The sequence below is a fragment of the Antechinus flavipes genome, chromosome 6, assembly GCF_016432865.1.
Source record: "Antechinus flavipes isolate AdamAnt ecotype Samford, QLD, Australia chromosome 6, AdamAnt_v2, whole genome shotgun sequence".
NCBI lineage: Eukaryota > Metazoa > Chordata > Mammalia > Dasyuromorphia > Dasyuridae > Antechinus > Antechinus flavipes.
Window position 1 is genome coordinate 28009256 of NC_067403.1, and position 13514 is coordinate 28022769.

At 37.0% G+C, this 13514-nt stretch overlaps 1 protein-coding gene across 1 annotated transcript in view; it reads left to right on the forward strand.

Moving 5' to 3' along the window:
• FAM114A1 (family with sequence similarity 114 member A1) overlaps positions 1-13514 on the forward strand; it is a 69726-nt gene that overhangs the window by 14499 nt on the left and 41713 nt on the right. The window contains 1 exon segment of the mRNA XM_051963755.1: positions 3888-3975. Coding sequence (XP_051819715.1) covers positions 3888-3975 — 88 coding nt within the window.

Genomic DNA, 13514 nt, shown 5'->3' on the forward strand with positions numbered 1-13514 from the left:
TGGCTCCCCTCTTCTCTCCCAGTCTAGTTTAACCAGTTTGCAACAGGATAATGGGTTCCTCCTATCTGATTTTCTTCTCTGACCTCTCCTTCTCCAATTGATTTTGCTTGGCTTTTTTTGCATTTAGATGCTATAGACATAGGTGCTAATAATGGGATGATGTACATAACAGATCAAAAAGAGATTTATTGAACTTTAGGCTCTGAAGCTTCCCCTTACCTCAATTAAAAGGAACAAATCTTTATTTACATTCATTAATAGATTCTTAGAGGATCATAGAAGTCATGTTGTCCAAGGAATTCCCAACACTGAATCTCGGACCAGTGACCAGCATTGGTTTCTACTTGAGTTACTCTAGTAAGAGAGACACCTTCCCTCAGGAGCCGGGATCCTGGAGAAATCTAACTTTTAGAGATTTCTTTACACTAAGGTATAACCGATGAGCTCAGGGTAGCAATTCTAGTTTGAAATAAACAGGTGACAAATTCACAATGGCTATTTTCTTTGCCTAAAGGTAGGTTGATTTAGGAGAAGCAGTTGCAGACAAAATGAAGAAGTAAAACAGGTGCCAGGAATGGCAAATATGAACTAGAATGAGGAGAGCAATAGGGTGATCAAGGAAAGGGGTTTGGAAGAATCCATTAAAGGAATATAACATATCACATATACGGTGATGTAAATACGTCATTGATTGGAAGGTGAGATTCTTAGAGGACTTTAGCAGACTAACCAGAGTTAGCTGTAGTAAGGAGAAAGATGCCATTGAAGGGGGAGAGAGAGAGAGAGAGAGAGAGAGAGAGAGAGAGAGAGAGAGAGAGAGAACCTCATAGAGGGCTTAGTCCTGAAAAGATCTTCTAGGGGAAATACAACCATGGGGGAGGACCAGAGAAGAATCTGAGAGCTCAGAGGTACCCTTGGATCAAGGAGGAGCCAGATGCAGTGTACCTGGCAGACCAGGTCCCAGACTCTCTAAAGATATGCTAATCAGTATCTGAAAGGTTGGTTAAAGATGCTCAGAGGTTTCAGGGATAGACCATGGAGGCTGATGCAAAGTTCCATTCTCACAATCACTTTATACAAACAGAACAGTCTGGAACTTGGTTATATGTCTGATAATAGCCAGTTGGGTTTCTTTCTGACTAGGGAAGACAGTAAGCTCAAAGTCCACATCGAAACTTCCACCCATGATCCTTAGTTCTGCCCTTTGGGACCAAACAGAATAATAGTCCTGTGTAATAGTCCTTCAAATGCTTGAAGACTCCTATCATGGCCTGAGTGTTTTCACTAGCCCAGGGCTTTTTCCATATGCAACCCCTTTTTGCCCAAGAAGTTTTCATGAATCCAGATATATAGGTATATAAAATAGGCATACAAATCAAAACACTGATAATAAATCAGTTACATAGCATATTGGTATGTATACAAACTAAGTATACAAATCAAACACTGATAATAAACTATAGTTATATGGTATAGAGGTGCATAAAATATGTTTACAAATCAAACACTTACTGATAATAAATCAGTTATATAGTATATCAGTATGTCTATAAAATAAGTACACAAATCAAACCCTGATAATAAACTATAGTTGTGTGGTATATAGGTACATAAAATACGTACTGATAGTAAATCATGTTTACACAGATTCCATACTCAGTTATGAGACCATATATGGGGATGTGACCCATACTTTAAGAATCTGGGCTCTAGACTAAATATCCTAGATACTGCATGCTAGTAGTAATAATTTCTATTTCTTCAGTACTTTAAGGGTTAGAAAGTCCCTTTCTCTTAAAAACACTGTGATTTAAAAAGCATAAGTATCATTAGCCCATTTTATTTATTTTTTATTATAGCTTTTTATTTACAAGATATAGGCATGGGTAATTTTTCAGCATTGACTCTTGCAAAACCTTCTATTCCAACTTTTCCCCTCCTTCTCCCCATCCCCTCCCCAAGATGGCAGGTAAACCAATACATGTTAAATATGTTAAAGTATATGTTAAACACAATATATGTATATTATCCATACATATCCATACAGTTATTTTGCTGCACAAGAAAAATTCGACTTAGAAATAAGGTCAAAGTAACCTGAGAAGGAAATAAAAAGTGCAAACGGACAAAAACAGAAGTGGAAATTCATTAGCCCATTTTAAAGAGAAAGAAATTAAGGCTCAGAAGTAACTTTAATTGGGTTATAAACATTGATTTCTAATCCTGGGTTCTCCTGCAGTATTCTTCCCACCATTCCATGCAGGTTTATCTTAGACATTAAAAATGAGTGGGCTTTGGGTAGGAGGAGAGGGAGATCATGAGTAAAACTGGGGGAATAGCCCACCCAAATTTTCTAAGCAAGATGATATAAGCAGCTTTTATATATGGGAAGAAAAACAACAACCAAATCCTAGATTCATGTAACATTTATTTCCATTTGCTAGTCAATTACCAGCTGTCAGATCATATTAAGTATATTGTCATTTGAGTCAAAAACTGTTCTCCCATACCAATATTAGCCCTCCCTGATCATGGGTGGTAATTTGTTCCCGTGAAAGGATGTTGTTAATCAGATCCACATCTGTCTTTACCATGGCAAAATCTTGTTTCTAGGTTCCATTGTTCTGATGAGTCAAATCAAAATATAAATCAAAAACTCTGCTTGTGTTTTACATTTTCAGAAGGGATAAGCTTCCTCCCTCCCATTTATTAAGAATGTTTCTCACTCTTTTCTTATATAAAACAATCAGTAATTTAATTTCTATAGCAAATTAGTTGTGAAAATATCATATTTGTTTACAAGCAGATGGCATTTTAAATTTACTCAGGAAAAAAATTATAGAAACTATAACCTCAGTAGAAATACCTCAATTTTCCTCTCTTGTTTTTTAAAACCACTCTTTTCATAGTTAATTAGCATAATAAATCTAAGAACATAAGTTACTGGGAGGATGACTTCCTATTTGGCAAGAACTATCAGAAAACTAGAAAGCAGATTGTAAAAAATCAGCTATAGATCATTATTTTACATTACAAAACACAGTAAGCTCTAGATGAATATACAACCTAACTATAAAAGGCCTAATTACACACATACCTCCAAAAAAAGAAAAGAAAAAGGAAGTACCTTTTACAAATATGAATGATTGCATAAAGTATTAATTACTCTATTGTAAAGGAATAAGGTGAACACAAAAGACTAAATAACTTCAATTACATAAATATTTAAAAACTGCATGAAATAATGCAGATAGTCTAAGAAGATACATTGTCAAAGTGAGAAAATTTGGGTAAAGCATTATTGTTAATGAGTTTTTTATTTCCCACATCACTTCTTGCTTACTTGTTTTTAATCTTATCCAGACACCAAAAATAATTTCATCCCTTCAATTAGCTGGCCAAGATTCCTTTTAATTCTCTTATCCAAATTACCTATGATTTTCTTATGTTCATACTCACATTGGACCTAGAGATTTGAAAGCTAAATATATCTTGAGGAGTGTATAAATTCAGCTGTGTAAATGTGAATGGGACAAATTTGTTGGAAACGTTTTCAAATGATCATTCGATGATAGTTTAAGGCACTCTTACTTCTTTCACATGACTCTCCTATTCCCAGCCATTAGCTCTCAGGGATTCAGAAAACTACGGGTCAGGGTGCAACAGATTCATTACTTTTGGTTTTGAATCACGTTCTCAGAAAGCACTAACACAACTAATCACTTTGGTACCAAAGTGCACATTGCAAAGTGTGTTAGCGCACTTTTATGACCCTGTAGTAATTTTTAGTGATTTTTATATCTTACTCGTTATAAAACTTTGCTGTTGTTCTTTTTTCTTTGGGAAAAGAAACTGGTGGCTGATGTGATTAATTTGTATTCCTATAGGATGAGGATTCCTCTTCTCAAGGAAGTGGGTGGACAGGATGGGGATCTTGGGGAAAATCCCTTTTGTCATCTGCATCTGCTACGGTTGGTAAGTATGGTACATTGGCACAGGATTCACAGAGATTGAGATTCTTTTGAAAATGGACTGGATAAATTGACAATAGCACATGCTGGTAAAGCATTAGCTCTATCAAATCTTGTGCCTCTTATATACTCTTAAAGCTTAAGTATTTATTTAAGTTTATTGTGCACAAATAGAAATTAGTGGACAGGAGAAGGCGGGAGTATTCCAAATAGGGGGATTAAACTGAACCTGAATGTGAAGGTACTCCTAAAAGGAGGAAGAGATAAGACAGAATTCCCTGAGAATTCATTTTCCCTTAAAGTTCCAGACAAAGACAACTGAATTGTAAAAATGACTCATCTTTCTTCCCAACAGCTGCAGGTACATGAGGACATGGTTGCTTGGCTTGTGATATAGCAGGTACAAACCATGTCGTGTTACCTATGGGAATGTGCCTGTGCCTCTTTGTTTGTGTTCTCTACTGTATATTTATGATCCAGGCAGATATTGGCCATTTTAGGTCAAGAGAAGCCGCCATTTCAGCCACTAGTTTCTTTCCCTACAGAAAAAGACCAATAGCAAAGTTGATATTATTGACTTCATTCTCCAGAATGTATGGCTCTAGATCAATAACCACATCTGGTTATCAGTAAGGTTAAGATTTTTCATATACAGTTCTTTATATTCTTGCCACCTCTCTTTAATCTCTTCTACTACTGTTAAGCCCTACCATTTTGTCTTTTATCATGCCCATTTTAAAGAGATTTTTAAAATCTCTTCTTTTTAAGAGAATCTCTAATTTTTAAGAAATCTCTTATCTTTTCCATTCTATTTTTTCTTCTTTTTCTTTGCATTGCTTATTTATGAAAATCTCTCTCCCTGCCAATCTCTGGAATTCTGTATTCAGCTGGGTATTCTTTCCCTTTCTCTTTCTTTCCTTTTTCAGCTATTTGCAAAGCCTTTTCAGACACCTAGTTTTCTTTCCCACTTTTTTCTCTTTTTCTTTGGGATGTTTTTGGTTGCTCCCTCCTACACAATATTATGAATCTCTCTCCATAGTTCTTCAGGTACTCTCTCTACCAGCTCTAATTTTCTTAAGTCTGTACTTCACTTTTACTTCATATTCAAAGGATGTTATTTAACTCATACCTATACAGTCTGATGTTTTCTCTAGTTTCTGTGATTTAAATTGGAATTTAGGTTTATCATTAGAGATGAATGCTGACAGTTCCTTCCATACTTTGTTTAGAGAGAAGCAAGTATTAAGAATATTTGAATAAAATTTCAATTAACAAAGAAAGGAAAGAGCCAATCTCTGATGACCTTCACTCTGGAGGGTTTTGGTTGCACGCTGTTGTATTCTAAGTTCCTTCTAGTGGCTTTAATTACTGCCCTGTAGAAGTGGCCAGGAACTCCTTTTGGTGTCTGCTTACATCCCAACAACCTTCTCGTAGCTCTATATTTAAAGTACATCCAAGTTCAGACATTTCGCAAATGTAAGAGTCAGGAATTATCTAAGCATCATTAACTGAATTAAATCACCTGTCTCTGGAAAGGAGACATTTTGCAGAGGGCATGGGAACTTAACAAGGGGAGTGAGGATCTGGCAGGAACTTGTCTCAGCAAAACAGTAGGGCTACCTGGCACATGCCATCCTGGCTATCTTGTTGCTTCAGCAAGGTTGGTTTGCCAGCCTTGGAAGCGGCATTAAGTTGGCAGTCAGTGTGAGGGCTGCTCCCTTCTCCACAAAAAGTTGTTTCCCTGAATAATGAGGGCTGGAAGGGCTGGGCTGGAGGCAAGAAGGTGGTTTGAGGATATTGCCATTCCCAGGGCTCCTTGGCTTTGGTGGCAGTTGGCCTGGTAGTGATGAGGGCAGCAGGTGCCCTCTCCACATCGCTATTTCCCCTCTGTGGGGAAAGGCTAGAAGCAGGCCTGGGGATTGGGAAGCACTGCTTTTCCCAAGCTCTTGACTTCAGGGTCCTGGGCGGTCCTTATCTGAATCTTAGGGGTCAAGGTGGTAGAAGTAGCCCGACTTCCCTGGCACACATGCCCCCTGTGCCTCCCTCAGGGTGCCTTACTATTTCAAGTGAAAAAGAAGCCACCGTCAACCTTGAGTTTGTGTTTGTTTCATTGTGCCCTCTGCAAGGGCATTCTCTAAACTTTCCATAGTTAGTGATGTCTGGTGGGCACTTTCCTCCGCTGGATTTACTGTTCAGTCCTTAGATATCCTACTGCCACCTAACATTGGTCTGAAGCACCTTACTACCAGGAGCCTGGCCCTGCTCCAGGCTCTCAGGGTTTGCTCCCTGGCACAAAGCATGAAAGGAGGCTGCTCCTCGCTTCCCTCCTGAAGAAGCTGGGTGGATTTCTGCTGGATCTTCTCCACTTTGGATCTCTTAGGACCAAAACACATTTTCTTTGACCTGCAGTTTGATGTCATATTCTATTGCAGGGTCTCGTTTCATGTTAATATTGAACTTCTTCTATCTCTGATGCGCCACAAAGATCATGTTCAGTGTATTGTGTTACAGCTCATACCACTCTGCAAATTCCAGAGGCTCACAGTGAACAAGACTGTGTGTGTGTGTGTGTGTGTGTGTGTGTGTGTGTGTGTGCAGTAATTAATCCAGAAGAATTCTGGCAAGGATCTTTAGACCATGTGATGATCGCTTCTGTCTGCTTTACCATTTCCCTTTTGATTATAAAAATGATAATGGCTTTTCAAAGACAGTGAGATATTTTCTTCTCATTACTCCAGAAATTGAAATGAAAGTCTGATATGCATAACCTTATCTTACCCTTTTCTATTTATAATTCTCCTTCAATGGGTCATTAGGCTTAAGGACTTCATATTTCTTCTTTTCTTCTTCCCTTCCCTCTTCCCTCCTTCCCTCCCTTCCTCTCTCCCTTTTTCTCTCCTTTCCTTCCTCCTTTTTTTATTTCTTTTTTTCTTTCCTCCCTTTCCTCCTCCATCCTTCCCTCCCTTCTATTCTCCCTTTTTCTTTCCTTTCCTTCCTCCTTTTTTCTTTCCTCCCTTTCCTCTCTCCCTCTCCTTTCCTTCTCCCCCATCTCCCTCCTTTTCTTCCTCTCTTCCTCCTTTCCTTCCTTCCCTTCTCCCCTTTTTCTTTCACCCCCTCTTCCTTTCTTTCTTTCGCCCTTTCCCCCAATTCTTCTCTTTTCCCAACCCCCTCCTTTTCCCTTCTTGTCTCTCTCCCTTCCTCTCTCTGAAATTCTACTTCTTCCTCTGTAAAAGTCTTTCCTTGCCTATGTTAAAGGAGTGACTATCTTCAGTGAAAGACTCAAAGACACAAAGCCTGAAATGTCTTATGGGTGAGCTATTGTCACTGAACTAATTAACACCATAGAACCCAGGCTCTTAACCTTTTCATATAATGGGCCCATTTGGCAAGCTTGGCAAGTTGGTAACATTTATGGACTGGGTGAGCCATTCTCAATGTCCTGCCTCCTTTTGTGACAGATGACTCAGCCCATTTCTTATCTGTGAATAACCAACCCTTTTATACAATATTTTGAGAATAATATAGTTTAGCAATCAAAGTAAAACTTAGCAACATGGAAAATTATATAGACTCTGTATATTGGCTTATAACCAACCATTTTATAGAATATTTTGAGAATAATATAGTCTAACAATCAAAGTAGAACTTAGCAATACAGAAAAATATATAGACTCTGTGTATTGGCTTATAGCCAACCATTTTATACAGTATTTTGAGAATAATATAGTCTAACAATCAAAGTAAAACTTAGCAATACAGAAAAATATATAGACTCTGTGTATTGGCTTATAACCAACCATTTTACATAATATTTCGAGAACAATATAGTCTAATAATCAAAGTAGAACTTAGCAATACAGAAAAATATATAGACTCTTTATATTGGCTTATAGCCAACCCTTTTATACAATATTTTAAGAATAATATAGTCTAGCAATCAAAGTAGAACTTAGCAACACAGAAAAACATATAGACTGCATATTGGTTTATGACCATTTTACACAATATTTTGAGAATAATCAAACAACAATCAAAGTAGAACTTAGCAACACAGAAAAATAAATAGACTGTATATGTGCTTAAATGTTTACTATGAATTCCAATTTTAATAACTGTGTGAACCTGCATTGATAAGTATTTAAGTAATAAAATAATTCTAGTCCATAGGTTTGTCTCTTAGAGAGTCAAGGGTTCAATACTGCTACCCTTTTCCCATTCTTACTAAATTCAACATTTTTTCCCCTTTTGGGGGGACAGGAGTGGGATTAGTTGTTGTTTTGGGTAAAACCTTATTTATACATTTAGGACAGAGAAAGAATTCAAAATTCACCCTTCTCTCACTCCTGTTAAATTCAATATTTTTTCCCCTTTTGGGATGTGAGAGTGGGGTTAGTTGTTGTTTTGGCTAAAACCTTATTTATACATTTAGGACAGAGGAAGAAATCAAAATTCACTTTTCTTCCACTCTTGCTAAATTCAACATTTTTTTCCCTTTTTGGGGGACAGGAGTAGGATTAGTTGTTGTTTTGGGTAAAACCTTATTTATACATTTAGGACAGAGAAAGAATTCAAAATTCATCCTTCTCCCACTCTTGTTAAATTCAACATTTTTTCCCCTTTTGGGATGTGAGAGTGGGGTTAGTTGTTGTTTTGGGTAAAACCTTATTTATACATTTAGGATGGAGAAAGAATTCAAAATTCATCTAGTCCAAACTCTTGATTTTAAAGTTGACCTAGCTGAGGCCTAAAAAGGTGAAATGACTCATCTAATTGGAGCTCAGATTCAAATTCAAATCCTCTGACTCCAAATCCATTGTTCTTTGCACTGTGCTGCTCACCAGCCACACAGAACCATGCTGAAATATCAAAGAGCACCCTGGGAGTCTTTACATGTATAGTGGAATGTGTTATTTTAAAAGGGATTATAAGATGTAAGTCAAATCTGATCGTTTCCATAGTAACAATATTATAAGAGATTAGTTTCCTGACCTATGCCCAGCTTGATTTTTTTTTTTTTATTTTTTAAATAGAAGTGACCACTTTTGAACCTCTTTATTTGAGTCAAGAAGGGAACGGCTCATTGGCTAATCAAATAAATCAATTTTGTCTCTGGAGGCTTTAAATATCTGGAGAGATTTCCCTGGCAGAATAGTCAAGTAGTAAACCAGCTTAATGGCAAAAGAGTTTCAGTTTGAGGTTGGAGTCAAGGAGAATTACTCATAAGAGTGAAAAAGGATTTTTCCCCCTCATTTCCCCACCTACTGATCATTTCATCAGAGAACACCAATGAATCCAGCTGGGACCAAAGAGAGTAGACAGTAAGAGACAATGCACCCATCTAGGAGTGATAGTCTCCTAAAAAGGCTTTAATAGCTTAAAAGTGCACTAGATTTGGGGGACATCTGTATATGGTTCCTAACACTAATATATAAGACCAAGAACCATTCCTTAATTGAAAAATAGTCAAAGAACATCAAAGACCACCAGCAATGTACATACATATACATACACACATATGTTTACATGTAGTAGTACATGTATGTATGTGTGTTTGTGTAAGGGTACCTAGTAATGTTGGGCAGAGGGGGCAGAAGATAGAAAAGGGCAATTAGGTGGAGATGAAGATGATAATCTGGGCACCTGGTGACTCAGTCAATAGACCACTGGACTTAGAATCAAGAAGAATCACCTTTCTGAATTCGAGTCTGACCTCAGACACTCACTAGCTGTGTGACCCTGAGCGGGTCACAACATTCATCTGTATAATGAGCTGGAGAAGGAACCGGCAGGCCACTCCTGTAATTTGCCAAGGAAACCCCAAATGGAGCTATGAAGAGATGGATGTGAACGAAATGACTGAACAGCAACAACAAAATACAATGGTCTAGGAAAAAGGTAATAGGATACAGAACTAAAATGATAACTTTAAGAATATGTGGGAATATATATATATTTTAAATTAATAGGTGTGTGTCCTATAACTGGTAGACACCTATACCTCCTGCCTTTTCTGGCATTGTAAACTTTATTGCAGGGAGATGACCTTCAGTTTTTTAAAGTGCTTTACACCCATTGCCATATTTGAGCTTCATAACAACCCTATAAAAAGAACTCCTACAGGTATTCTCAACCTCATTTTAGAGATGAGGAAACAAGTACTGAAAAATCCTCTCACCTATTTTTCTGTTACTTCATTTGGAGGGCAGGGTAAATTAGTTCCTCTTTGCGGATGTTCTTCAAGTTGAGACTAAATGACCACTTGGCAGAAACATTGCTCATGGGATTTCTGCACAATAGCCTCTGAATGAGACCTTTTTCTTCCATCCATTTCTTTACAGGTGAGTAGGTGCTTCCTTTTGGTTCATCGAATACTCATATGCCCCATGTAACAATATTTTGCTGTTCACTTATTTCAGTCATGTCCAACTCTTCATGACCCAATTTAGGATTTTCTTGGCAAAGATATTAGAGTGGTTTGCCATTTCCTTTTTTCAGCTCATTTTACAGATGAGGAAACTAAGGTAAATAGGGTTAAATGACTTGCCCAGGGTCACAAGGCTAGTCTGGGCTGAGCCCAAACACAATATAATATAACACTATATAACACAGTTTTTAAGTACAAACTATATGCCATGCACTTTCTCAGTCCCTCTTAATTCTAGTTCCTTCCCTCTGTTGGTTATTTCCATTTTATTTTGTATACACACATATATATCCCCTATATATTGATTAACTCCATTATATCCTATTTATCTATCCTATACATGTGATTTTTTTTATAAAGATACGTGTTATATAAATATCTTGTTTACAAAGTATATAAGTTCCTCAAGGTTTTTACATTTCTTTGCAGCCTTAGTACTTAGCACAATGTCTGGCACTTAGTAGGTTTTAAAGCTTATTGATTAGGTGCTAAGAATATAAATACTAGTAGGGGAAAAAAAAAAAGATAATTCCTGCCCTCAAGGAGCTTATATTCCACATCCTAATAGTGGTAGGGAAAGGCAACACACACACACACACACATGTGAAAAGGGAAGATGTTTGAAAAGATGAAGGTACCCATGAAGGAGTCTGAGAGGGTCAAGTGCAGCAGTCTGGAGAAGAATGAAAGAGCCATTGGCTTGAGTATCTTATTTAACATGGAGCCTTCCCTCCAAGCCAGAGGGAAGGGCCAGAGAGTATTTCCGATGAAGGAGCTCTTAGGGATAAAATGAACTTGCAGGATGAATAGGTTTCTAGGGTATAGTAAAGAAAGTTCGGAGAGTCGGGGCTATAGTTTGTAGAGGAAGACCTATGGGTAGACAAATAACATAATTCATGAATTTTTAATCACCATGAAATCCATTACTGCCTATAAGGCCTTAGGCTTAGAGGCTTAATTTTAAAAACACTAGATGTCACTCTAAGGAAAGTTTTAAGCTCTAATGGAGGAGATTTAACAAAGCATCTAAAATAGTCCATTAAATAAAAATAAATCTCCTGTAACTTTTTTCAGGAAAAAAAATATTTTCTTAATTATTTAAAAAATGATGGTGGTAGAGTAATAGTCATCAGTGAATAAGCTTCAATAATCTCTTTACTTGCCAGTAGTCATATACTTAAGTATGTTCATTATTCATATTCATACAGGGGATTTGCTTCTGGAAACAAAAGAATTCTTAAAGTGACTGTTTTTCTATGCAAGTACAAACTATCACTCATTTTCTGAAACCCAAATTGTCCTGGCTTTGTGAGTGAAAAAACGTATATTGAGTACATCCATTGTGTTAAGCATTGGGAATAGAAATGGGAAAGCAAAGAAAGGCCCTTTTCTACGGGAGATCTCATTCAAATGGGACAAGCAACATAGCCGAGAAGTTTCATCTCCATGACAGATGGAAAAGCTTGGGGTCCTATTGCAAAGCTAATTATAATGCCCCTATCATTTCCACTGAGGATATAATCATATCCGTTGAGGGGGCAGTTTTGAGCTATTTCAGATCCAGGGGACAGGAAGGTCACTCTTTGATCTCTGCTATCACTCTTTACATCCTTACTTTGCCTTCTTCTCATCCACCAAAACAGGGTTCTAATTATCCTTTCTGGTCACTCATTACCTGTGGAATGGTACTGATGAAGGTGCCCATCTTTGGGATTGATCAGCCTTGGAACAATTTTTTCCCTCATGAATCTGACAAGTTAATCTTCCTTAAGAAAAGAAAGCACTTAAGCTAGGTCATCTATAAAGTTTCTTTCAACTTTAATATGATGTGATCCTAAACCCCCCTGATTTGAAAGACTGAGAATTGAAAATAAAGATATCAAGTTAAATCCTGGAGTGGATTTCCCAGGGTGAGTACAGAATAGCCTTTTTAATGAGCTGAAAATCTCATCTTTCTATAATGGAATAGTTATAGAGAATTGTCAAGAGGTCAAAAAAAGGCGGGGAGGGTAATCTCTCTAGTGTTGCTCAAATTGGATTATTCTGTTACTCTATATCTCAGTAATCTAGCTAAAATATTTTATTAAGCATTCTGATCATTTCCTTTTGGAAAATATACAAGATGATTTAGAATATAGATTTAGTATTTAAATAGGTAAGCTAACAAGAAAATGATAATGACTCCATTGCATTACATGAACGTATTTCTGGCACGACTGGTAAAAAGCCAATCTTGTTTCCCATTGAATCCCATTAAATTTACATGAACCTAGGGAAAATGAAATGCAAGGAATTATACTACATTTTAATTAGACTTCATTATTAAGCTTATATCACTGTTAATTTATATCTGGAAGGAAGGAAACAAGAATTTATTAGGCAGCTACTGTGAGCCAAGCACTAAGGCAAATGCATATTATCCCACTTGATCTTTATGACAACCTCGGATGGTAGGTGCCATTATTATTTATGTGGTTGAAAAACATAAACATAAACGAAAACATAAAATGAAGGTTTACAATGCATTTTCCAAATATTTCATCTGATATTCACAACAGCCCTGGGAATTAAGATCAATTGTGTCCTACTCTTCATGGCCCAATTTGGGGTTTTCTTGGCAGAGACACTATAATGATTTGCCATTTCCTTTTCCAGCTCATGTTAAAGATGAGGAAACTCAGGCAAAATGGGATAAGTGACTTGCCCAGAGTCACACAAGTACTAAGTATCAGAAGCCATATTTGAATTTAGGAAGATGAATCTACCTGGCTCTATCCACTGCATCACTTAACTGCACCCTAAAAAAAATCATCAGTGAACATCTTCAAAAAAGAGTCTAGCCAAGAATGGACAGTTGCCACCATGAGGAATGAATGAAAGAAAGAAAGAAGGCAAATTTATTAAGTATTTAATATGTGTACAAGTACTGTAGTAAGTCCTAGGCTTTAAGGGCAAGTCCCTGCTCTCAAACAATTTACATTCTCATGTATCTATTTTAAGTTAGCCTATTCCCACTTTTCCTTACTCCCAATCTAATCTTCTTGTTTATTACTCCTGACAGTACATATATTTTGAACATCTGGATGCTCTATGGATGGAGCCCTGAGGACCAGAGTCTA